Source organism: Crinia signifera, chromosome 4, assembly GCF_055691185.1.
Source record: "Crinia signifera chromosome 4, ASM5569118v1, whole genome shotgun sequence".
In the NCBI taxonomy this organism is placed as follows: Eukaryota; Metazoa; Chordata; class Amphibia; order Anura; family Myobatrachidae; genus Crinia; species Crinia signifera.
In genome coordinates, this window is record NC_139220.1 from 1000080 (window position 1) to 1027765 (window position 27686).

Genomic DNA, 27686 nt, shown 5'->3' on the forward strand with positions numbered 1-27686 from the left:
ATGTATGAGAGCGGTGTATGTACGTATGTAAGAGAGTGGCAGAGTATGTATGAGAGCTATGTATGTATGTAAGAGTGTGGCGGAGTATGTATGAGAGCGGTGTATGTATGTATGAGAGCGGTGTATGTATGAGAGCGTTGTATGTATGAGAGCGGTGTATGTACGTATGTAAGAGAGTGGCGGAGTATGTATGAGAGCTATGTATGTATGTAAGAGTGTGGCGGTGTATGTATGTATGAGAGCGGTGTATGTTTTTATGTATGAGTGCGGTGTATGTAAGAGAGTGGCAGAGTATGTATGAGAGCTATGTATGTATGTAAGAGTGTGGCGGAGTATGTATGAGAGCGGTGTATGTTTGAGAGCGGTGTATGTACGTATGTAAGAGAGTGGCGGAGTATGTATGAGAGCGGTGTATGTATGTAAGAGTGTGGCGGAGTATGTATGAGAGCGGTGTATGTATGTATGAGAGCGGTGTATGTTTTTATGTATGAGAGCTATGTATGTATGTAAGAGAGTGGCGGAGTATGTATGAGAGCGTTGTATGTATGTATGTAAGAGAGTGGCGGAGTATGTATGTATGTAAGATTGTGGTGGAGTATGTATGAGAGCGGCGTATGTATGAGAGCGGTGTATGTATGTATGTATGAGAGCGGTGTATGTATGAGAGCGGTGTATGTACGTATGTAAGAGTGTGGCGGTGTATGTATGTATGAGAGCGGTGTATGTATGTAAGAGTGGCGGAGTATGTATGTATGTATGAGAGCGGTGTATGTTTGTATGTATGAGAGCGGTGTATGTAAGAGAGTGGCGGAGTATGTATGAGAGCTATGTATGTATGTATGAGAGCTGTGTATGTATGTAAGATTGTGGCGGAGTATGTATGAGAGCGGTGTATGTATGTTAGAGTGGCGGAGTATGTATGAGAGCGGTGTATGTATGTAAGAGTGGCGGAGTATGTATGAGAGCGGTGTATGTATGTATGAGAGCGGAGTATGTATGAGAGCTATATATGTATGTATAAGAGCGGTGTATGTATGTATGTAAGAGAGTGGCGGTGTATGTATGAGAGCTATGTATGTATGTAAGAGTGTGGCGGAGTATGTATGAGAGCGGTGTATGTATGTATGAGAGCGGTGTATGTTTTTATGTATGAGTGCGGTGTATGTAAGAGAGTGGTGGAGTATGTATGAGAGCGTTGTATGTATGTAAGAGAGTGGCGGAGTATGTATGTATGTAAGATTGTGGTGGAGTATGTATGAGAGCGGTGTATGTATGAGAGCGGTGTATGTATGTAAGAGTGGCGGAGTATGTATGAGAGCGGTGTATGTATGTATGTATGTATGTATGAGAGCGGTGTATGTATGTAAGAGTGTGGCGGTGTATGTATGAGAGCGGTGTATGTATGAGAGCGTTGTATGTATGAGAGCGGTGTATGTACGTATGTAAGAGAGTGGCGGAGTATGTATGAGAGCTATGTATGTATGTAAGAGTGTGGCGGAGTATGTATGAGAGCGGTGTATGTATGTATGAGAGCGGTGTATGTTTTTATGTATGAGTGCGGTGTATGTAAGAGAGTGGTGGAGTATGTATGAGAGCGTTGTATGTATGTAAGAGAGTGGCGGAGTATGTATGTATGTAAGATTGTGGTGGAGTATGTATGAGAGTGGTGTATGTATGAGAGCGGTGTATGTATGTAAGAGTGGCGGAGTATGCATGAGAGCGGTGTATGTATGTATGTATGAGAGCGGTGTATGTTTGTATGTATGAGAGCGGTGTATGTTTGTATGTATGAGAGCGGTGTATGTAAGAGAGTGGCGGAGTATGTATGAGAGCTATGTATGTATGTATGAGAGCGGTGTATGTATGTAAGAGAGTGGCGGAGTATGTATGAGAGCGTTGTATGTATGTACATCCGTCATTTCAGCCTCACAGAGCGGTGACTTACGGCTGATATAATAAGCGGCATGACTGTATGTCAGGACACAGTCTTATAAATACAACATTTATTGCATTATCCAATTTTTAAGCACTGGCCATAATTCTTGTAGCTGTGCGGCAAAAGGGATATAATAGGGAGTAAATACACTCTAACAAAGTGACACAAAATACCAGCAGTTTTCAGCACGAATTTGAGAGAAAATAAAAGTGAAATTCTCTCTTGTAAACTTAATAAAAACTTATTCTCATCCAGTTACCATTTGGTGTATGAACAGTGTGAGGAAAAACACGAGCTAAAGAGATTTAATCTCTAAAGGCCCATACAGACACTACGATGTGTCACATCTTAACTACCATCGTTCATTTTCACCCTTGAAGTGAAAATGAACGACCTCAGCATTGCAGTGATCGCTGGTGCACGACGGATGACAAACGACCACAAAGGATGCAGGTCCTTTTTCTATTGAAAAAACAAAGAATGTTAACGACCATAGCCAAATTGACCTGCATGCATTGACGATAGCTATGGTCTTTAACGACCCACGGGTACGCGCATCGTTTGTAATCGTCCATCATTCACAGCATAAACACTAGACGATGTTGAAAGATTCACCTCCTGAACGACCCTGAACGAAGTCGTTCTGAGTTGTTCAGGAGATGATTTATAATGGGGTCGTTCATCATCATTAAGGAATCCTCGTAGTGTCTGTATGGGCCTTAAGACCAATCGGCAGATTGCCACATGTGTATGCGAATGATAATGAAAAATCAGACTCATTTATATGTTTAATGGAGTAGAAAGGATCTAACCAACTCTGTACATACACTGACTAGTAACAAAACTACTGATTGGCAGTGAATACCATGCGGAATCACGCAAAGTGAATTATAAATCCAATCTGTTAATCGCCTGGTGTGTGTGCAGGAGCATAACGTCTTGCTAAAAAACAGAATTGTAAGATATGCACATAAATGTGAACAATAATACAGTTAAGGTGTTAACTACACTGCCTGCAGAAAGGATTAAGAATATCTACCTGCACACATATGTATGATTATTGTAATACTATAATAAATCTATGCCAATAAGTGTGTATCTGGAGAAGGGAAGCCACAATAATATCACAAATTAAATCGCGTGGCCACCCGACCTGCACACTAGATTTCATACACTGCGGATTGGCAGTGAATATCTTGCGGAATTACGCAAAGTGAACTTATAAATCCAATCTGATAATCGCCTGGTGTGTATGCAGGAGCATAACGCCTGGTGAAAAAACAGAATCTTGAGATCTATACATAAACGTGAATAATAATACAACCAAGATGTTAACTATACTGACTGTATAAACGAATAAGAATATCTACCTGCACACATATATGTGATTACTGTAACACTTTAAATAATTTGTGCCAACAAGTGGGTACCTGGAGAAGGGAGCCTGATATACTTGTGCACACATCTATGTAAAAAATCCCTGTTCATTGATCCTTGGACATTCCTAACAAGAGGAGTACTGGGCTGTACGGCAGGCATTTCCCTACTTATGCTATATTCCAAGATCAACTACACCTCGGGAAAGTAGTCACATCTGAACAGTCAGAAGAAGTGACCCCCGACACACTGGAGAGAATACGTGACATACATTATAACAGAAAGTAATTCCACTAACAATTGTATCAAGACTATATTGACACAAAATACACTGGGTGGATACACACTATAATAACAACTGGAAAAATCAACACCAAACACAGTTGTTTAAGAAATAAATATCTTTTATTACAATTGTAACGAACACAGATTCTACATAACAGCAATAAGCTACTCTCAAATAAGCTGCAAAAAGGTCACAGAGATACGTTTTAAAATTTCTATTTCTTTGTTTTTCTATATCTTTATTCGTTTTTAATATTTTCGCTACGTTTCATCCCTTGTAAAGGGAATCAATTATATAAAGGTTTAATACAACTAATACAGTTGAAAACCCGTATTATAAATTAAAGTGATGGCCAGACAGGCTAATGTGTTAAATACACACCAATAAAATATACACCTAATATTAGGTACGTTTTTATGAAAAAAGTCCAATAAGAGACATTCTGGGTAAGGAGTGCGTCCCATTCCAAACTGATTTCTTTCTCTTCTTCTCTTGTTTACATTGCTTAACTGACAAATCAGGGGGCTGCACCCTAGCAGACCAGGAACTATATTCTGAAAAAATTCTTGGTAGGCGAGTATTTCTCTACCCAGAAAGAGAAAAATACTAACACAAAAATATAAAAATATGAATATCTGATTTATGGTGCGGATCACCCAACCTCCTTCTATTCAGCGTTGTATGTATGTATGTATGTAAGAGAGTGGCGGAGTATGTATGTATGTAAGATTGTGGCGGAGTATGTATGAGAGCGGTGTATGTAAGAGAGTGGCGGAGTATGTATGAGAGCGGTGTATGTATGAAAGCGGTGTATGTATGTAAGAGTGGCGGAGTATGTATGAGAGCGGCGGAGTATGTATGAGAGCGGTGTATGTATGTAAGAGTGGCGGAGTATGTATGAGAGCAGCGGAGTATGTATGAGAGCGGCGTATGTATGATAGCTATATATGTATGTATAAGAGCGGTGTATGTATGTATGTAAGAGAGTGGCGGTGTGTGTATGTATGTATGAGAGCAGTGTATGTATGAGAGCGGTGTATGTACGTATGTAAGAGAGTGGCGGAGTATGTATGAGAGCTATGTATGTATGTAAGAGTGGCGGAGTATGTATGAGAGCGGTGTATGTATGTAAGAGTGGCGGAGTATGTATGAGAGCGGCGGAGTATGTATGAGAGCGGAGTATGTATGAGAGCGGCGGAGTATGTATGAGAGCGGTGTATGTATGTATGTATGAGAGCGGTGTATGTAAGAGAGTGGCGGAGTATGTATGAGAGCGGTGTATGTATGAGAGCGGTGTATGTATGTAAGAGTGGCGGAGTATGTATGAGAGCGGCGGAGTATGTATGAGAGCGGTGTATGTATGTAAGAGTGGCGGAGTATGTATGAGAGCGGCGGAGTATGTATGAGAGCGGTGTATGTATGAGAGCGGTGTATGTATGTAAGAGTGGCGGAGTATGTATGAGAGCGGTGGAGTATGTATGAGAGCGGTGTATGTATGTATGAGAGCGGAGTATGTATGAGAGCTATATATGTATGTATAAGAGCGGTGTATGTATGTAAGAGAGTGGCGGTGTATGTATGTATGTAAGAGAGTGGCGGTGTGTGTGTATGTATGAGAGCGGTGTATGTATGAGAGCTATGTATGTATGTATGTATGAGAGCTATGTATGTATGTAAGGGAGTGGCGGTGTATGTATGTATGTAAGAGAGTGGCGGAGTATGTATGAGAGCGGTGTATGTATGTATGTATGTATGCATGAGAGCTGTGTATGTATGTATGAGAGCGGTGTATGTATGTATGAGAACGGTGTATGTATGTAAGAGTGGCGGAGTATGTATGAGAGCGGCGGAGTATGTATGAGAGCGGTGTATGTATGTAAGAGTGGCGGAGTATGTATGAGAGCGGCGGAGTATGTATGAGAGCGGTGTATGTATGAGAGCGGTGTATGTATGTAAGAGTGGCGGAGTATGTATGAGAGCGGTGTATGTATGTATGAGAGCGGAGTATGTATGAGAGCTATATATGTATGTACTAGGTGATTCATCGCGCCCTACGGGCGCTCTTCACACCGGCGTAAGGGGCTACGCCCCTTAATTTGTGAACATTTGTATTGTGAGAAATATGGTTAGAATTGTATGAAAGATGCCCTGTATTGCAGCTTCTGGCAGTGGGTGAGGGTCCAGCGTGGCAGCACAGGAGTACCGGACGGTGGCCCTGAGTCAGTGTCTCCTCCTACTGGGTGGGAGTTAGGGTGCATGAGAGCAGGAGGCTGGGATATGAGGCATGATAGGGGTATGTGGGCAACACAGCGTCAGCGATTACCCAGTGGTGGAAGTTACGGTTCAGGAGAGCAGGAAGTGATGGGTAGTGATAGGGGTGTGTGGGCATACGGGGGACTAAAGAGGGTGGTGGACACTGTGCAGCTTCTGACAGTGGGTGAGGGTCCAGCGTGGCAGCACAGAAATACAGGAGTCAGTGTCTCCTCCGACTGGGTGGGAGTTAGGGTGCATGAGAGCAGGAGGCTGGGCGGTAAAGCATGATAGGGGAATGTGGGCAACACAGGGTGAGCGGGTCTCCACTGGCGGAAGTTACGGGGCAGGAGAACAGGAGGCAGGGCAGTGTCCTCCCACATTGATGGCAAAAGTATTCAACATCGGCCATAAACCATCGATTATTTGAAAATCATTGATGGTCGATGGGCATCCCTAGAACTGGAGGAGGGTGGGGGACAGTATGCAGCTCCCGGCAGTGGGTGAGCGTCTCCTCCCACTGGGAGGGAGTGAGCGTGCATGAGAGCAGGAGGCTGTATAATAGTGGTATGTGGGCAAGACATTGATAAAAGTTGTGGCGCTGGTGCAGAGGGCAGTGGGGAAACCTGCAGTGCGGCAGCCAGGGCCGGATTTCCCACCTAGGGGCGGTACCTGCTTGTGGTGGTACAGGATCCCCCATTGTCACGGGGGTACGTGAAATGCGGGAGCGGGGGCCGCGGTGGTCCGCTGGGGGGTGGAATTGCCGGAAGGGGGTCTGGGGGGTCTGCAAATTGCGGAAGGGGGGGTGGTGTGTGGGGATCCGCGGTTAGCGGGAGGGGGCGGGGGTCCGCAAATCGGGGGCGCGGGGGGGCTTGAATCGTGGGAAGGGGGGTCCGCAAATTGCGGGAGGGGGGTTGTCGGGGTTAGTGAATTGCGGGAGGGGGGTTGCGGAGGTCCGTGAATTGCGGGAGGGGCGCGTGGGGTGCCGTGAGTCAAGGGGGGGTGGTGCGGGGGTCCGTGAATCACGGGAGGGGTCATGAATCGCAGGAGGCGGGGGTCATGGGGGGGCTGCGAATCGCAGGAGGGGGGGTGTGGGGGGTTGCCGTGAATTGCATGAGGGGGGCGTGAATCAAGGGAGGGTGGGCGCAGGGGGGTGGTGCGGGGGTCCGTGAATCGCGGGAGGGGGCATGAATCGCGGGAGGGGGGGTCGTGGGTGGTTCCGAATCGCAGGAAGGGGGGTATGGGGGGTGCTGTGAATTGCGTGAGGGGGGCATGAATCGCGGGAGGGGGGGTCCCCGAATGTGTGAATTACGGGGCGGTCGCAAATCGCGAGAGGTGCCGAGGGGGCCCGCAAATCGCGGGAGGGGGGCGCTATGGGGGGTTTCGTGAATCGCGGGAGGGGGGGTCGTGGGGGGGTTGCGAATCACAGGAAGGGGGTGTGGGGGGTGCTGTGAATTGCGTGAGGGGGGCATGAATCGCGGGAGGTGGGGTCCCCGAATGTGTGAATTAGGGGGCGGTCGCAAATCGCGAGAAGTGCCGAGGGGGCCCGCAAATCGCGGGAGGGGGGCGCTACAGGGGGTTCCGTGAATCGCGGGAGGGGGCGGCGCGAATTGCGGGAGGGGGGTCGCAAATCACAGTAGGGGGGGGGGTGCCGTGAATCGCGGGAGGGGGGGTCGCGGGGGGCCCTTTTAATGCCGGGAGGGGGGGTCGCAGGGGTCCCGCGAATCGCGGGAGGGGAGGATGCAGGGGTCCTGCGAATCGCGGGAGGGGGCTCGCGGGAGGGAGGGGTCGCTGGGGTCCCGCGATTTGCGGGAGGGTCGCGGGGGTCCCGCGTTTCGCGGTAGAGGGTGGTCGCGGAGGTCCAGCGAATCGCGGGAGGGGGTGGTCGGGTCTGGGACGGATATTAGACAGCACTTACATCGACAGCCATTACATCGACACCATTAGTTCGACAGCTCAATAGGTCGACATGGTTTTAGGTCGACATACCATTAGGTCGACAGCTCATTAGGTCGACAGCTCATTAGGTCGACATGTTTTTAGGTCGACACTGCCATTAGGTCGACAGAGTCTATGTCGACAGTCAAAAGGTCGACATTGGTTTTTTCACAGTTTTTTTGGCCGAAATGTCGACACAGTCGACATGGACACAGTTTGAAGTGTACCGCAGCCGCTCGCTATGCTTCGGGCACGGTGCCTCGCTGCGCTTGGCACACAATTTTATTCTCCCACCACGCCCTAGTGGATAGTAGGGCATGAAATACCGCCTGTCGGCACATGTCGGCTCAATAAACAGTGAAAAAACCCATGTCGACCTTTTGACTGTCGACATAGACACTGTCGACCTAATGGCAGTGTCGACCTAAAAACATGTCGACCTAATGAGCTGTCGACCTAATGAGCTGTCGACATAATGACATGTCGACCTATTGAGGTGTCGAACTAATGGTGTCGATTAAGTGCTGTCTAACAATAGTCCGGATACCGGGGTGGTCGCGGGGGTCCCGCCAATCGCGGGAGGGGGGGGTCGCGGGGGTCCCGCGATTCGTGGGAGGGGGGGGGTCGCGGGGGTCCCGCGATTCGCGGGAGGAGGGGTCGCGGGGGTTCCCGCAAATCGTGGGAGGGGGGGTCGCGGGGGGTCCCGCAAATCGCGGGAGGGGGGGGTCGCGGAGGGGCCCGCGAATCGCGGGAGGGGGGTCGCGGGGGTCCTGGCAGAGGGTAGGGATGTGCAGGAGTAATGGTGGATGGTGGCTGTGGAGTAATGGTGGATGGTGGGCGTGTACTGTAGCCCTGGCTGGGCGGGGGGAGGTGATGTCAAGGGGGTGGAACGTCAGACACATGAAAGTGAAACTGTTCTACACAGGAACGTTCTCCACAGGGGTTGAGTGACAGATCTGGCTAAATATATAAGAGAGGTGTATGTATGTAAGAGAGTGGCGGTGTATGTATGTATGTATGTATGTATGTATGAGAACGGTGTATGTATGTATGTATGAGAACGGTGTATGTATGTATGAGAGCGGTGTATGTATGTATGTATGTATGTATGTATGAGAACGGTGTATGTATGTATGTATGAGAACGGTGTATGTATGTATGTATGAGAGCGGTGTATGTATGTATGTATGTATGTATGTATGTGAGCGGTGTATGTTTTAATACAGGATTATGGTTAAAAAAAAGTCTGCAGTAATTTGCCATCCCAGGCCATGGTATTGTTACATGTGGGTTACTATATAATGGGTGTGTGATGTGTAATAGGCATTGCGGCGCGCCCTGTCCCTGTTGTAAAGCCCTGACATGATGTGCAATGGGCATTACTGTGTGTGGCATTAGTTTTGTCTGTCAACAAAGTATCGAAGTATAGCGATGTAATAATCCCGCCTACTGTTATGTGTGCTCCGCTCTTTATTGATTTGATGCCGCCCACATGAGGCCACTTCCAGAAATTTTCCAGGGCCACTTTTAGTCCCCAATCCTCCCCTGCTCCCAACTTTCCATGGGGCCGAAGAGGGACCCCAATATTTGGGGTGTGGCCTTCAAATCGCCATGCCACTGTTTTGACGCTGCTTCTCGTCTGCCTGTGGGGAATAGTCTATTCACCGCTGCCCACTAAATGGCAGTGGGGGCTCCCAACTGCCCCCCCAACCATGTGACACTACTGGCCCCATGCTGGACGTGGGAACATCCCCAAAAAACTCGGAAGCAGGACAGTTGGGAGGTATGTCTCTGTCTGCAATGCAGTGTTCAATCAGCAATCAAGTATAATTTTATGTTAATTCCATTTCTGACATCTTATTACTTGTACACATCTCATTGGATTTAAGCATTTAGATAACAACAATTGACACATCTATTTCATGAGTGCGCTATTCCCACCAATTACTACTTACAGGTTTCTCAGACAGACCCATCACAGTGCATATCTGTATAATTATAGATGTTTTTCTCCCTGGGTACATGAGGATGTTAGATTTCATGATCATGTGACATTATTTTCTTGTTCCAGGCAGAAAATCGCAGATGGAAGAAGTTCAGGATGAATTAGTTCATAGACTCACTATTGGTCGGAGCACAGCTCAGAAGAAATTCACTGTACTGCGACAAAACGCGCCGGTGGCCAATATCTCTTACAGTTCTTCTGCAGACGATGTGAGAGCGTGGCTGGAAGCAAAGGGATTCAATTCTGTGTAATTGTAGTTTTTTTTATATCACTTGTGTAGCTTCCTTCAAAACAGAAATGGGTCTGATACAGTAAATCATGCATGTCCAAACTATGGCCCTCCAGTGAAACTACAAAGTCCCATCATGCCTTGGTACAGTATTGCTATTAGGGAATGCTAAATGTATGGCAAGGCATGCTGGGATGGGTAGTTTCATAACAGCTGGAGGGCCACAGGTTGGACATGCCTGCAGGACATGATACTTGTCAGCTCACAAAACTTTCTGTATTAAAAACAGAAGATTAGGTGGGCAGCTGCCCGCCTAATCTTCCCGGTCTGCCCGCCTAATCTTCCCGGTCTGCCCGCCTAATCTTCCCGGTCTGCCCGCCTAATCTTCCCGGTCTGCCCGCATAATCTTCCTGGCCTGCCCCCTAATTACTCCCGGTCTGCCTGCCTAATCTTCCCGGTCTGCCTGCCTAATCTTCCCGGTCTGCCCCCTATTTTATTCTCAGACTGCCTGCCTAATCTTCCCGGTCTGCTTGCCTAATCTTCCCGGTCTGTCCACCTAATCTTCCCGGTCTGTCCGCCTAATCTTCCTGGTCTGCCCCCTATTTACTCCCGGTCTGCCCGCCTAATCTTCCTGGTCTGCCCCCTATTACTCCCGGTCTGCTTGCCTAATTTTTCCGGTCTGCCCACCTAATCTTCCCGGTCTGCCCCCTATTTTATTCCCAGGCTGCCCATCTAATCTTCTCGGTTTGCCCCTTATTTTATTCCCAGGCTGCCCGCCTAATCTTCCCGGGCTGCTCACCTATTCTTTCCGGTCTGCCCGCCTAATCTTTTCGGTCTGCCCCCTATTTTATTCCCAGGCTGCCCACCTAATCTTCCTGATATGCCTGCCTATTCATCCCGGTCTGCCCGCCTAATCTTCCTGATATGCCTGCCTATTCATCCCGGTCTGCCCGCCTAATCTTCCTGATATGCCTGCCTATTCATCCCGGTCTGCCCGCCTAATCTTCCTGATATGCCTGCCTATTCATCCCGGTCTGCCCGCCTAATCTTCCTGATATGCCTGCCTATTCATCCCGGTCTGCCCGCCTAATCTTCCTGATATGCCTGCCTATTCATCCCGGTCTGCCCGCCTAATCTTCCTGATATGCCTGCCTATTCATCCCGGTCTGCCCGCCTAATCTTCCTGATATGCCTGCCTATTCATCCCGGTCTGCCCGCCTAATCTTCCTGATATGCCTGCCTATTCATCCCGGTCTGCCCGCCTAATCTTCCTGATATGCCTGCCTATTCATCCCGGTCTGTCCGCCTAATCTTCCGGATATGCCCCTATTTACTCCTGGTCTGTCACCTCAGCCTCGGTATATGCTCTATGGTATGGTATGGTAGGGTAAGGTAGGTACTAATCTCGAAAAGGGATAAAAGGGCGAGTAATAAACCACCAGCCAATCAGCTCCTAACTGTCATGTTACATTACATGCGTGAAAAATTACATGAGCTGACTGGTGGTTTATCACTCTCCATTTTATCACTTTTCAAGACTTAGTACATGTTGCCCTATGTAACTGATGAGGTCCTTTGGTGATGTCCCGGCTGCTGACTGTCCTTTCAGTCATTGCACATGACAGGTTATTAACCTGATATTGCCTCGGAGCTCCATGGACACCCAGATGCATCTCATCCAGTTGAGGGTTAGCATGGATCTATCACCACCAGGGGGCATCTGTGTGTGTGTGATGCCTAAAGTGTATGCGTTAGCCTGACACCATAGCAGATTATATGATGCAGACAGAGATATACACTGTTTGTCATCTTGTGATGTGTTAGCTGTGTGTCTCTTGTGGCAGTAACATTCATGTACCTGTGTTTCCAGGACAATCACTAGTCTAGGGGTGTTATCGGGAGCCCAGCTCTTCTCGCTCACAAAGAATGAATTAATGACGGTCTGTCCGGAAGGGCCGAGAGTCTACAATCAGGTGACCGTTCAAAAAGCCACTTTGGAGGTAATATTTCTTATGGAAAATATAAATGTGTGCATTTGTGTGTTTATTCAGTGTGTGGATAGATAGATAGATAGATAGATAGATAGATAGATAGATACACTATCTATCTATCTATCTATCTATCTATCTATCTATCTATCTATCTATCTATCTATCTATCTATCTATGTGGCCAAATTATTATGACCACCCCCTCAATACAATGTTGGACCACCTTTTGCCCTTGATACTGAATGGATTCTTCTTGGCATGGACTCTATGAGATGTTGGTAGGTGCTATGAGGAATTTGAGACCATATCCGATGAACTGCACTTTCCAATTCCTTAAGATTTGATGGTACTGGATCCAGCTGCCTGATGGCCGTTCGATCTCATCCCACAGATTCTCAATTGGATTGAGATCTGGTGATTGTGCAGCCAACTAAGCGAGGTTAAGTCTCTGTCATGGTCTTCGAACCATCTGCTTTATGTCATTGCTGGAAGTATCCATCCCCGGCAGGGTACACCATTACCATAACCGTATGTACTTGATCTCCGATAACACTCACATACCCTTGGCCACTCAGACGTTGTTCCACAGGAATCAAAGGACCCATATAATGCCAAGAATACATCCCCCAAACCATAATTTCTCTTTCAATGGTCCTGGTGACACAGCTCAACACTGGGATGTAGGAGGGTCCGAAGGAGCCAGGCACCTATCCTAAAGCTTTAGAGGGTAGGCTCCTCCCCTACTGCATCCCTGGACTCTTCAGTTCGTGTTAGGTGCCCACTGGAGTGGGTGCTATTCTAAAGGGCTGCGGGAGCAGCCGAAGAATTAGAGTAGTTAGGGAATTTTATTGTTTTATTAACTTTCACTCTAGCTAGGTAGGCACAGTGTGAGGATTCTCATAGTGAATCCTCACACTGCTAGCGCAGCAGGAGCTGACAGAAACGCGTCCTGTCAGCTCGCTGTGCACTAGGGAGACGCTGTCTGGCCTCCCTGTGCAGCGCTTACAGCTTCTTTTAAGAAGCTACCTGGGCTCCGGAGTACCCTGAAACCGGCTCCACGTTTAGGTGGGGATCATGGGGGACAGGCGCTCCGTGATGGCGGCGGCCATTTTATGCGGAGCTTACACGCTGAGCTCCTATATGAGAGGACAGCAGCGTTGTGACAGGCATGTTCCAAGTGGTCCCCAGTCGAGGGGGAGATACTGGAACTAGGAAATCCTACCTAGGGAGCGGCTGACTGGGGGTGGTTGGCGCCAAAAGTCACGGACCCCGCAGCAGCAGGGACTTTTGGTCTCTTCCCTCACTCTGTGTTTGGCGCCTTTCAGAACGCTTGCAGCGGAGCTGAGCTGGCTTACTGATCCTGGCAGAGTGATTTGGATTTCCTGGGCATCGTTTCCCCGCATCTGAAACCAACAGACAGCTAAGTGACTGGGTGCATTGACTCTGTATAAACGCTGGTACATTGTTTGCACTGTATATATATATATATATATATATATATATATATATATATATATATATATATATATATATATATTTTCACTTGCATCATGTCTGAGCATCAGGCTGTGGTTTTGGGGGAGGGAGCCCTTATTGCACTGAGCGCGTGCAATGTATGCACACAGAAATTTGTCCCTGAGCAGATGGCCAAGGGGGGCTTATGTATTACTTGCGCTGCTGTGAGACCCATGGGGAGTGAACCCCATAGGGCAGAGCAGATTGAACCCGCGTGGGCCAGTGCCCTAGGCAGGTCTGTGAACGCTTTGGTGCAGCTTTTGGACACTCAGAGTGATGTGTTGGTAGAATCACAGAGACCTATGCCATCATCTCAGCAGTCTTCTGGCTCCTTGCCTCTTACCCAGGCAGATCCTGCTCTTATTCAGGTGATGCAGGATACTGCTAAGGGGATCAACAGGTTTAGTGAAATACTAGACAAAATGGATGTTGATGTTGCAGGGACCCCTAAAAGGTCTTATGCTATGCCTACTTTGGCAGATGAGGAGGATGGAGCGTATACTGACATCCCCTGGGATCAGGATGATGATTTTGAAGAGACCTCTTCTGCTGGTATAGAGGATCTTATTGTAGCTGTGAAGCAGGCTTTAAAGCTGTCTGTGGAGGATAAGACTCCTGTTAAAGGTGTTTTTAAGCGACAGCGGAAGGAGGCTTACTTTTCCTTCAGATGAGGGGTTACAGGAATTGTTGGAAGGGGCTTGGAAAACTCCTGATAAGAGGCTACAGATGCCTAAGAGATTCCTTAGTCTGTACCCCATGCCAGAGTCTCATGCGGAGCTCTGGGAAAAGGTCCCAGTTGTGGATGCTTCAGTGGCACGTTTGTCCAAAGCTACTGTATTGCCAGTACAGGGCGGTGCAGCTTTTAAAGATTCTGTGGATAAAAAGCTGGAGGGTAACCTTAAGGCTATTTTTGAAGGGGTGGGATTCACCCTACGCCCCCTTATTGCTTCAGCCTGGGTCTCTAAGGCCATGATTGAGTGGGCTGGTGAATTATGCACCATGCTGCAGGCTGATCCTGGTGCATTGCTGCTGGCAGAGAAAATTAAGGCAGCTGCAGAGTATGTGGTGGAAGCAGAGGAGGAAGCTCTTAAAATGGCGACCAGAGTGTCCACAGTCTCTATTAATGCCAGGAGAGTACTCTGGCTTAAGGCCTGGGAAGCGGACAATGAGTCCAAAAAGGCCCTAGAAACTTTAGCTTTCAAGGGGAAATTACTATTTGGAACTGAACTAGAGGAAATTATTAAACAGGCCACGGGCGGCAAAAGTACATTTCTGCCGGCCCCCTCGGCTAAGCAGACATCCAGATTTTCTGCTTTTAGGCCGTCCTTTCGGCCCTCCCCTAGAGGTGGTGCGTCCTTTCGAGGACAGTCTTTCAGGGGAAAGTTTCAGTCCTCTAGGGGCAAGACACAAAAATCCAAGTTTGGTTCCTTTAACAAGAAGCCTGCCTCCAAAGGAGAGGACAAACCCTCCGCATGACTGTCAGGGGTTTTGCCCGACAGTGATAAAGGTGGGGGGGGCGTCTCACACACTTCAGGGACGCATGGGCTTCTCTAGACCAGGATGCCTGGGTGTTAGATATTATAACCCAGGGCTACAAAATCCCTTTCAGAGGTCCACCTCCGAAAAGGTTCATCCCCACATCCTTACCAAAGGAGGCGCTGCTGCGTACAGCTCTTGTGAGAGCAGCTCACTCACTTTTGGAGAAAGGGGTGGTTACCCCGGTTCCCAGGGCAGAGTGGAAGAAAGGCTTTTACTCCACTCTGTTTCTGGTGCCCAAACCAGACGGGTCCTTCAGACCAATACTAAATTTGAAGACCCTAAATGTTCACTTATGGGTAGACCATTTCAAAATGGAGTCCCTACGGTCAGTACTCTTGAGTCTGGACCATGGAGAATTTTTGGCGTCTATGGATGTCCAGGACGCATATCTGCACGTCCCTATACACCCGGAGCATCAGACCTTGTTGAGGTTTGCTATAGGAGACCTGCATTTACAATTCCGGGCGTTACCCTTTGGGCTAGCAACCGCGCCAAGGGTATTCACAAAGATAATGTCAGTGATGGCGGCGGTGCTGAGGCTCAGGGGAATCACAGTAATACCCTATTTGGACGATCTCCTGTTCAAAGCAGAGTCAGCAGCCATGCTTCAGAGTCACTTGGCAGAGGCCATCAGTTTTTTGCAGGCTCACGGCTGGATTTTAAATTTACAAAAATCTCAGTTGGTACCATCACAGAGGCTCCAATTCTTGGGAGTCATACTGGATACCCATCTCCATCGGGTATTTCTCCCGGAGGTAAAGGCCAGGGATCTGGTCACCTTAGTCCAGGAGATTCTCAGAGCTCGGAGCATTTCAGTATGGAGGTGCCTCAAGCTCCTGGGGAAAATGGTGGCGTCATTCGAGACGCTTCAATTTGCCAGGTTCCACTCTCGGGTGTTCCAATGGAACATTTTGTCAGCCTGGTCAGGAAACACTCTGACCATGAAGTCGGAGATGATAGTGCTGTCTTCGGACACTCGAGACTCCTTGAAATGGTGAACAGAAGTAGATTCCCTTCAGTGGGGTCGGTCATTACAGACCTGGGACTGGTTGGTAGTAACTACCGACGCCAGCCTCAGGGGCTGGGGGGCAGTAGTCCTGGATCTCAGGCTGCAGGGCCTGTGGACGGCGGAGGAATCAGTGTTGCCAATCAACATCTTGGAGCTGAGAGCTGTCTGGAAAGTGATTTCCTTGGCGGGAGACAGGTTACTGAACCTCCCTTTGAGGATTCAGACCGACAATGCCACAGCTGTGGCGTATCTGAATCACCAGGGAGGTACACGCAGCAAATAAGCCATGTGGGAGGTGTCCAGAATCTTCCTATGGGCGGAACAGAATGTTCCAGCTGTATCGGCTATATTCATTCCAGGAGTAGAGAATATAGAAGCCGACTTCCTGAGCAGGGAGGAGCTCAAGGAAGGGGAATGGAGCTTACACCCTCAGGTGTTTCACCAGATCACTTTGATGTGGGGAACTCCGGATGTGGACCTGATGGCATCCAGGTTCAACCATCAGGTGCCCAGGTTCTATGCCAGAACGAGGGATCCACTAGCGGAGGCAGTGGATGCCATGACTATTCACTGGCAGGGAGATCTCCTCTATGCATTCCCACCAGTACCAATGTTAGCGAGACTTTTTAAGAAAATACAGGGGCAGAAGGTTCCGGTGATCTTAGTGGCCCCAGATTGGCCAAGGAGGTCTTGGTACTCAAGGCTTCAGAGGTTGTCTGTGGACTCATGGCATCTACCTCTGAGGCCAGACCTTCTAAGACAGGGCCCATTCAATCACCTGGATTCCGATCGATTGATTTTGACGGCCTGGCTATTGAAACCGCCATTTTGAAAAGGAAAGGGTTTTCTGAGGCAGTAGTACAGACTATGATAAAAGCCAGAAAAGCTGTATCTTCAGCAAATTATTATAGAGTCTGGAAGACTTACATTCGATGGTGTGAGAGAAGAAAGGCTCACACATCTCATTTTAAGCTATCAAGAATGATGGAATTCTTACAAGATGGTTTTTCATCGGGCCTAAGCCTTCAGTCATTGAAGGTGCAGATTTCGGCCTTGTCCATCTATTTCCAGAAAATGATAGCCATTTTGCCGGAAATTCAAACCTTTTTACAAGGGGTATCCAGGTTGAAACCTCCATACAAGCAACCAGTAGCACCTTGGGATCTGTCACTGGTTTTGGAATGCCTTCAGAAGGCACCCTTTGAGCCCTTAAGGTCGGCGGATTTTAAGTTTCTCACATGGAAGCTAGTGTTCTTGTTGGCAGTGGCATCTGCTAAAAGGGTGTCAGAGTTGGGAGCTTTGTCATGCAAATCTCCCTTCCTAATTTTTCATGATGACAGGGCAGTTCTGAGAACAGTGCCTCAGTTTTTACCGAAGGTAGTTTCTGCCTTCCATTTAAATCAGGAGATAGTTCTACCTGTGTTTCAACCCCCTGAGGGTTCTAAGAAAAGGGACAAGTTGAAGAGTTTGGATGTTGTGCGTGCTTTACGCATTTATGTGGACAGAGTAAAGAGTGTCAGAAAGACTGATACTTTATTGGTACTGTATGACGTACACAAAATTGGTTGGCCTGCATCTAAGCAGACTATTGCTAGGTGGTTGCGATCTGTGATCGCATTTGCATACACCAAAGTGGGTAGGCCTGTACCGGCCAGAATAAATGCGCATACCACCAGGTCAGTTGCCACCTCTTGGGCGGTTCGACATGGGGCCACAGCTGAGCAGGTTTGCAGGGCTGCCACTTGGTCATCTGTTCATACCTTTGCCAAATTCTATAGATTCCACGAGTTCGCGTCGGAGGACGCATCATTCGGGCGAGCAGTGCTGAGAGCTGCAGACCTGAGCGTACCCACCCAAAGGACCGGCTCTGGAATGTCCCAGTGTTGAGCTGTGTCACCAGGACCATTGAAAGAGAAAAAGGGATTTTTGTAAGAACTTACCGTTCGAATCCCTTTCTCTGATATGGTCCTGGTGACACAGCGATCCCTCCCTTACGCTCAGTAAGTATGCCAGAAGTTTCATGATGTTCATGTTAAAATGGTTAAAGTTAACAGTTTCTGTTATAAAATGTGCATTTAATATGTGCAGGCGTTTGTACTGAGTTAATGTATTCCAGTGGCTTTGAAAGATTGAACTGAAGAGTCTGGGATGCAGTAGGGGAGGAGCCTACCCTCTAAAGCTTTAGGATAGGTGCCTGGCTCCTTCGGACCCTCCTACATCCCAGTGTTGAGCTGTGTCACCAGGACCATATCAGAGAAAGGGATTCGAACGGTAAGTTCTTACAAAAATCCCTTTATTGCCTCCACCAGCTTGAAGTGTTGTGGAATGCAGTTGGGGTCCAGGCTTTCGTGCTGTTTTCTCCATATTCGTACCCTGCCACCTGCATGGTCTAATTGGAAAAGGGTCATGTGGTCCGATGAATCGCGTTTTCAGTCAGCTACTGTCCAATCTTTGTGCTCCTTTGCGAACTGGAGACATCTACTCTTGTTCCAGGCAGACAGTAGAGGCTTTCTAACAGGTCATCGGCTTCCATAGCCTATACGGTGTCATGTGCAGGAACAGTTCATTCAGAGACCTTCACAGCTGCTCCTTGATTAAGATTCCCCGCAATGTGACGTACTGTTGCTCTTCTGTTGGACTGGACAACTCTGGCAAGTCTCCTTTCAGATCGAGCATTCAGTAGCCTGTGATGACCACAAGCCTGACGTTGAGACCCGGTTTTCTGCTTGGTTGTCCACTCTCTGTAAACATTAATAACTGTTGCTCTCGAACACTTAACAAGTGCAGCCGTTGTGCCGATACTGGTTCCGACGGTTCGAGCGCCTACAATCATCCCGCGCTCAAACTCCGTTAAAACAAGTTTTGTGCCCATTTCTTTGCAAGCAACACAGAGCAATTGATGCTTCACTTGTCCTGCATTCCCTTTTTATAGCTACCTCGCCCTCTAGCGGCAACAACGTGAAGTTATGGCCGATCTGCGTATAAATGTGGTCATAATAATTTGGCCACTCAGTGTGTGTGTGTGTGTGTGTGTATATATATGTGTGTGTGTGTGTGTATATATATATATAATCTATACTGTGCTGTGAGACCAACACTCACTTGGGGGTTAGATGCTAGCTGGGGTGCCTTCTCGAATGGAGCCTTTACCAGTCCGCACATGTACAGTATCTGCCAGAAATCGAGTGCCACTCCAGAGCTTGGAAAAGGTGATTTATTTGGGTCTTCGTTATTTCCGGACGGATATAATAATGTCTCCAATTATCCGCACTCACTTTTAGTGTAGATTTCTGTGTGGTGCTCACTCCATGGTACTTAGCGTCCAAAAATAGAAAGTATTTAACCTTGAGTGGTATGCCCGGAACTTTTCCCGGCTCAGCTGCGCTGCCGCAGCGGGCTGTCCCGGAAAATTTCCGGGCATATCACAAATATGAAATAGGTGCGCGCCAGTGGTGTCCAGGTGTGCACCACTGTTGCAGCATCTCTAGAGCCCCCTATCCCCAATCACCCCCCCAACCCTCCATCACATGTGCTCCGGCGATCACACGCCGGAGCTCTTCTAACACCGCTCCCCCCGCCTGCCACCATACTTTTAGTAGCAATAACGTAGACGGCAGGCTCGGGGATGTTGGGCCGATCGGGGGGACTCGGGAGCGCTCAGGCACCCGAGTCCTTCCGAGCCGCCGCGAACATCCCCATCATGCCGCCGACGTCACATGTGACAGGCTGGCGGCTAAGGCAGCGGGGACAGCAGCGGCAGGGAAGCTCTGGCGTACTAACGCCGGAGCAGAGGTGAGGGAGGGGGGCTTCCAACTGTGGTGGGTTTTGCTGAGGCAGGACAAACCTGCCCTGGTAGGTTTGTCCTGCCCCAGCAAAACCTACTACTCAAGGAGTTAAATGATATACAGTATCTATCTATCTATCTATCTATCTATCTATCTATCTATCTATCTATCTATCTATCTATCTATCTATCTACACGTAGAGATGTGTGCTAAGCTATGTAGGGTAGGTGATTTCCCTGTGACCAGATCTCCCATGGGGAGCACATACACATGCAGAGATTTGTGCTAAGCGATAAGGCCGGGTAGTGGTTCAGAATGAGAGATTGCGATCAGTATCTCTCATTCAGTTACATATCATGTCCCCAGTAGTGCCAGTTACAGATCATGTCCTCAGTAGTGCCAGTTACATATCATGTCCTCAGTAGTGCCAGTTACAGATGTCCTCAGTAGTGCCAGTTACACATCATGTCCTCAGTAGTGCCAGTTACATATCATGTCCTCAATAGTGCCAGTTACATATCATGTCCCTAGTAGTGCCAGTTACAGATCATGTCCACAGTAGTGCCAGTTACAGATCATGTCCCCAGTAGTGCCAGTTACAGATCATGTCCCCAGTAGTGCCAGTTACAGATCATGTCCCCAGTAGTGCCAGTTACAGATCATGTCCCCAGTAGTGCCAGTTACAGATCATGTCCCCAGTAGTGCCAGTTACAGATCATGTCCCCAGTAGTGCCAGTTACAGATCATGTCCCCAGTAGTGCCAGTTACAGATCATGTCCCCAGTAGTGCCAGTTACAGATCCTGTCCCCAGTAGTGCCAGTTACAGATCCTGTCCCCAGTAGTGCCAGTTACAGATCCTGTCCCCAGTAGTGCCAGTTACAGATCCTGTCCCCAGTAGTGCCAGTTACAGATCCTGTCCCCAGTAGTGCCAGTTACAGATCCTGTCCCCAGTAGTGCCAGTTACAGATCCTGTCCCCAGTAGTGCCAGTTACAGATCCTGTCCCCAGTAGTGCCAGTTACAGATCCTGTCCCCAGTAGTGCCAGTTACAGATGTAGCCAGTAGGTTTCTAGCAAAAAAAAGGTACATTTTGGAAACTATGGTTTTCGGAATAATTTGGATAATGGATACTCAACCTGCCGCAGCGGGCTGTCCTTGAAAATTTGTGGGCATACCACGATACAGTATGTAGGTGCGCACCGGTGGAGCCTCCACCACCACTGGCGAACCACCTTCTAGCAGCAACCCTTCCCCCTGGGCACACCTGCCGCCAAGCACTCCCTCGGAAGTTCGGGGCCGCTTGAGAGAGCACTTGGGCGTTCGTGTGTTTGGGCGCCTGAACACGAGAGCTTGAACACCCGAGTGCACTCCCGGCCACTGCAGCTGCTGGGCACTCCAAACCCCTCCAAGCAGGTACGAATGTTCCCGAGTGGCCACTCAGGGCCACTGGTGCTTCTGGATGCAGTACTACCTGCAGAAGGTAGTGCTGCCCTTGTAGGTTTGTTCTGCCCCACCACTCAAGGGGTTTTCACTAAAACATTTTCATTTAAGAAAAAAAATTGTTGAAACCAATGTGTAAACATTAACTGTTAAACGTATTTATTTATTTGCATCTATATAGCTGACACATATTCTGCAGCGCTGTACAGAGAATTCATCTGTCACTCACATTAGTTCCTTCCTCAGTGGGATAACTTCTTGTTCTCCTGACTGTTTCTTTGTGACCTTCCCCCCTGCTTGCTCTCTCCTTAAGAATGGGTTCCGCCCTGGGAAGAGGCAGCCCACACCTTCTCCTATCTACTCCCTCCCCCATAACCCTCCTTCCCATTATACTTTAGCTATGATATTATCGCTCTCCCCTTTCCAGTGAGGCTTGAACCTCCGTGTCTAATTCAGGTGAGGGCACATCCTAATGGTTTATTGTTGCTCGCATCTAGGCAATGCTGGCGCTTTTTGACCCTGTAGACAGGGAGGGAGAAGAGAACATGTAGTGAGCACACTGCTCGCAGACTCTAACATGCAGCAAATCCTCTTCTGTCTTACAGGAGGTCAATGGAAGCACAGAACTTCTGGAAATCATGAAAAAACGTCAAGAGAAAATCAATGCCGCTGCCAGCGATTCTGGGGTTGAGTCTTTTGATGAAGGGAATAATCACTGATAATTTTCTGTTTTCTCTTTTTAGCATTAATTTGCCAAATTTTATTTCCGAGAATGTTTCTGCCTGTATTGTAGGTCTGATCCTGACGCTATCTATTCTTATTGCTTTCTTACACCCGGATCCTATTTGGGGGAGAGCTGAGGTCAGGACGATTTCTGGAGTGCCAGTATTATGTATCGGCCGGGACTGTGCATATTGCTCGCTGTAATCGCAGTAACTGTATTCTTATGCTGCCTTTTACATCCGCTAGCTGCCATTCACACACTGGGTGTTTCTTTATGCAAATGCATTTGTCTTCTATAAATAAAAGTTTATAAAGTTAATGTGTAATAAACCTGGATAAATAATTTTCCTCAGGATTATGGAGTTGACCAGTACAGTGTTTTACAGTCCTGAAATGACCACATCTAAAGGCCCATACACACTGGGTGATTTGGAGCTACTGATATCCTGCCGACCATCAGCTGGTTCTACCGGTCGAGTAAGACACTTTCCACAGCCTCCTAGGCCGGGATGAATCAAATAGAAAATGCAGTAAAAACCCAATTTTCAGGTATTCACCGCATTTTCATATGTATCAGCGTGGGACTGCCATGTTTTCGCCACAAAGGGTAACTCCAGCTTTTCTGGCGTTACCCTATAGAAGTATATGGGCTTCTTTTTGCATCCCCCTCACCTGCTGTCGGGGCAGCCTCCTGCTCTGCTGCCCGGACTTAGTGACCTCCTCCTCCCTAGCAGCAGTACTTCCCCTTCTGGGTGCAGGAAGGAGGATCCCGGGATTACATGCAGCCATTGGCTCCCGGGCGTAGGAGGTGAGAGGGACCCGCAGGCACCCTTTCACCTGGCGCAGGCAGCTTTCGCAAAGGGCTCCTCTATTCGCAAGAGCTTTGTGATACTAATCGCATTTGTTACTACATATGTGATTTAGTATCAATGCGATATGTGGAGGGATGTACTGCAATTGCTTAGTACATCCCGCCCCTACTGTGGAAAGTGGTTCACCCCCTGTGAAAATTGCTCAGCGTGTCACTCATAAGGCCAGACAATCATTTCCTAATCATGTGTTTGTGGGACCTCATTATCCATGATTCTAATAATAGTAACAGAGGGCCCTACTGCTTTATAGTGTATATACTGTGTACAGGTCACTGGTGCGGCCTCATCTAGATACTGTGCCCAGTTCTGTATAGGTCACTGGTACGGCCTCATCTAGATACTGTGCCCAGTTCTGTATAGGTCACTGGTACGGCCTCATCTAGATACTGTGCCCGGTTCTGTATAGGTCACTGGTACGGCCTCATCTATATACTGTGCCCAGTTCTGTATAGGTCACTGGTGCGGCCTCATCTAGATACTGTGCCCGGTTCTGTATAGGTCACTGGTGCGGCCTCATCTACATACTGTGCCCAGTTCTATATAGGTCACTGGTGCAACCTCATCTAGATACTGTGCCCAGTTCTGTATAGGTCACTGGTGCAACCTCATCTAGATACTGTGCCCAGTTCTGTATAGGTCACTGGTGCGGCCTCATCTACATACTGTGCCCAGTTCTATATAGGTCACTGGTGCAACCTCATCTAGATACTGTGCCCAGTTCTGTATAGGTCACTGGTGCGGCCTCATCTATATACTGTGCCCAGTTCTGTACAGGTCACTGGTGCGGCCTCATCTAGATACTGTGTCCAGTTCTGTATAGGTCACTGGTGCGGCCTCATCTAGATACTGTGCCCAGTTCTGTATAGGTCACTGGTGCCGCCTCATCTAGATACTGTGCCGGTTCTGTATAGGTCACTGGTGTGGCCTCATCTACATACTGTGCCCGGTTCTGTATAGGTCACTGGTGTGGCCTCATCTAGATACTCTGCCCGGTTCTGTATAGGTCACTGGTGCGGCCTCATCTAGATATTCTGCCCGGTTCTGTATAGGTCACTGGTGCGGCCTCATCTAGATACTGTGCCCGGTTCTGTATAGGTCACTGGTACGGCCTCATCTAGATACTGTGCCCGGTTCTGTATAGGTCACTGGTGCGGCCTCATCTAGATACTGTGCCCGGTTCTGTATAGGTCACTGGTGCGGCCTCATCTAGATACTGTCCCCGGTTCTGTACAGGTCACTGGTGTGGCCTCATCTAGATACTGTGCCCGGTTCTGTATAAGTCACTGGTGCGGCCTCATCTACATACTGTGCCCAGTTCTATACAGGTCACTGGTGCCGCCTCATCTACATACTGTGCCCGGTTCTGTATAGGTCACTGGTGCGGCCTCATCTAGATACTGTCCCCGGTTCTGTACAGGTCACTGGTGTGGCCTCATGTAGATACTGTGCCCGGTTCTGTATAAGTCACTGGTGCGGCCTCATCTACATACTGTGCCCAGTTCTATACAGGTCACTGGTGCGGCCTCATCTAGATACTGTGCCCAGTTCTGTATAGGTCACTGGTGCGGCCTCATCTAGATACTGTGCCGGTTCTGTATAGGTCACTGGTGTGGCCTCATCTACATACTGTGCCCGGTTCTGTATAGGTCACTGGTGCGGCCTCATCTAGATACTGTGCCCAGTTCTGTATAGGTCACTGGTGCGGCCTCATCTAGATACTGTGCCCAGTTCTGTATAGGTCACTGGTGCGGCCTCATCTAGATACTGTGCCCGGTACTGTATAGGTCACTGGTGCGGCCTCATCTAGATACTGTGCCCAGTTCTGTATAGTCACTGGTGCGGCCTCATCTATATACTGTGCCCAGTTCTGTATAGGTCACTGGTGCGGCCTCATCTAGATACTGTGCCCGGTTCTGTATAGGTCACTGGTGCGGCCTCATCTAGATACTGTGCCCAGTTCTGTATAGGTCACTGGTGCGGCCTCATCTAGATACTGTGCCCGGTTCTGTATAGGTCACTGGTGCGGCCTCATCTAGATACTGTGCCCAGTTCTGTATAGGTCACTGGTGCGGCCTCATCTAGATACTGTCCCCGGTTCTGTACAGGTCACTGGTGCGGCCTCATCTATATACTGTGCCCAGTTCTGTATAGGTCACTGGTGCGGCCTCATCTAGATACTGTGCCCGGTACTGTATAGGTCACTGGTGCGGCCTCATCTAGATACTGTGCCCAGTTCTGTATAGTCACTGGTGCGGCCTCATCTATATACTGTGCCCAGTTCTGTATAGGTCACTGGTGCGGCCTCATCTAGATACTGTGCCCGGTTCTGTATAGGTCACTGGTGCGGCCTCATCTAGGTACTGTGCCCAGTTCTGTATAGGTCACTGGTGCGGCCTCATCTAGATACTGTGCCCAGTTCTGTATAGGTCACTGGTGCGGCCTCATCTAGATACTGTGCCCGGTTCTGTATAGGTCACTGGTGCGGCCTCATCTAGATACTGTGCCCAGTTCTGTATAGGTCACTGGTGCGGCCTCATCTACATACTGTGCCCAGTTCTGTATAGGTCACTGGTGCGGCCTCATCTACATACTGTGCCCAGTTCTGTATAGGTCACTGGTGCGGCCTCATCTACATACTGTGCCCGGTTCTGTATAAGTCACTGGTGCGGCCTCATCTACATACTGTGCCCAGTTCTATACAGGTCACTGGTGCGGCCTCATTTAGATACTGTGCCCAGTTCTGTATAGGTCACTGGTGCGGCCTCATCTAGATACTGTGCCGGTTCTGTATAGGTCACTGGTGTGGCCTCATCTACATACTGTGCCCGGTTCTGTATAGGTCACTGGTGCGGCCTCATCTAGATACTGTGCCCGGTTCTGTATAGGTCACTGGTACGGCCTCATCTATATACTGTGCCCAGTTCTGTATAGGTCACTGGTGCGGCCTCATCTAGATACTGTGCCCGGTTCTGTATAGGTCACTGGTGCGGCCTCATCTAGATACTGTGCCCGGTTCTGTATAGGTCACTGGTGCGGCCTCATCTAGATACTGTGCCCGGTTCTGTATAGGTCACTGGTGCGGCCTCATCTAGATACTGTGCCCGGTTCTGTATAGGTCACTGGTGCGGCCTCATCTAGATACTGTGCCCGGTTCTGTATAGGTCACTGGTGCGGCCTCATCTAGATACTGTGCCCGGTTCTGTATAAGTCACTGGTGCAGCCTCATCTAGATACTGAGCCCGGTTCTGTATAGGTCACTGGTGCAGCCTCATCTAGATACTGTACCCAGTTCTGTATAGGTCACTGGTGCGGCCTCATCTATATACTGTGCCCAGTTCTATACAGGTCACTGGTGCCGCCTCATCTACATACTGTGCCCAGTTCTATACAGGTCACTGGTGCCGCCTCATCTAGATACTGTGCCGGTTCTGTATAGGTCACTGGTGTGGCCTCATCTACATACTGTGCCCGGTTCTGTATAGGTCACTGGTGCGGCCTCATCTAGATACTGTGCCCAGTTCTGTATAGGTCACTGGTGTGGCCTCTAGATACTGTGACCTATATACTGTGTTCTGTACAGGTCACTGGTGCGGCCTCATCTAGATACTGTGCCCAGTTCTGTATAGGTCACTGGTGCGGCCTCATCTAGATACTGTGCCCAGTTCTGTATAGGGCACTGGTGCGGCCTCATCTAGATACTGTGCCCGGTTCTGTATAGGTCACTGGTGCGGCCTCATCTAGATACTGTGCCCAGTTCTGTATAGGTCACTGGTGCGGCCTCATCTAGATACTGTGCCCAGTTCTGTATAGGGCACTGGTGCTGCCTCATCTAGATACTGTGCCCGGTTCTGTATAGGTCACTGGTGCGGCCTCATCTAGATACTGTGCCCGGTTCTGTATAGGGCACTGGTGCGGCCTCATCTAGATACTGTGCCCGGTTCTGTATAGGTCACTGGTGCGGCCTCATCTAGATACTGTGCCCGGTTCTGTATAGGTCACTGGTGCGGCCTCATCTATATACTGTGCCCAGTTCTGTATAGGTCACTGGTGCAGCCTCATCTAGATACTGTGCCCGGTTCTGTATAGGTCACTGGTGCAGCCTCATCTAGATACTGTGCCCGGTTCTGTATAGGTCACTGGTGCAGCCTCATCTAGATACTGTGCCCGGTTCTGTATAGGTCACTGGTGCGGCCTCATCTAGATACTGTGCCCAGTTCTGTATAGGTCACTGGTGCGGCCTCATCTAGGTACTGTGCCCAGTTCTGTATAGGTCACTGGTGCGGCCTCATCTAGATACTGTGCCCAGTTCTGTATAGGGCACTGGTGCGGCCTCATCTAGATACTGTGCCCGGTTCTGTATAGGTCACTGGTGCGGCCTCCTCTAGATACTGTGCCCGGTTCTGTATAGGTCACTGGTGCGGCCTCATCTAGATACTGTGCCGGTTCTGTATAGGTCACTGGTGCGGCCTCATCTAGATACTGTGCCCAGTTCTGTATAGGTCACTGGTGCGGCCGCATCTAGATACTGTGCCCAGTTCTATACAGGTCACTGGTGCCGCCTCATCTAGATACTGTGCCGGTTCTGTATAGGTCACTGGTGTGGCCTCATCTACATACTGTGCCCGGTTCTGTATAGGTCACTGGTGCGGCCTCATCTAGATACTGTGCCCAGTTCTGTATAGGTCACTGGTGTGGCCTCTAGATACTGTGACCTATATACTGTGTTCTGTACAGGTCACTGGTGCGGCCTCATCTAGATACTGTGCCCAGTTCTGTATAGGTCACTGGTGCGGC

The 27686-nt window shown here is 48.9% G+C and overlaps 1 protein-coding gene across 4 annotated transcripts in view; it reads left to right on the forward strand.

Moving 5' to 3' along the window:
- EPS8 (EGFR pathway substrate 8, signaling adaptor) overlaps positions 1-22339 on the forward strand; it is a 211782-nt gene extending 189443 nt beyond the window's left edge. For all 4 annotated transcript variants that reach the window (XM_083180717.1, XM_083180715.1, XM_083180718.1 and 1 more), the window contains 3 exons: positions 9859-10039; positions 11892-12021; positions 21903-22339. In XM_083180717.1, the coding sequence (XP_083036843.1) occupies positions 9859-10039; positions 11892-12021; positions 21903-22016 (425 nt within the window). In that variant the 3' untranslated portion in view covers positions 22017-22339. The remainder of the gene's footprint in view (positions 1-9858; positions 10040-11891; positions 12022-21902) is intronic.
- Positions 22340-27686: the final 5347 nt, after the last annotated feature.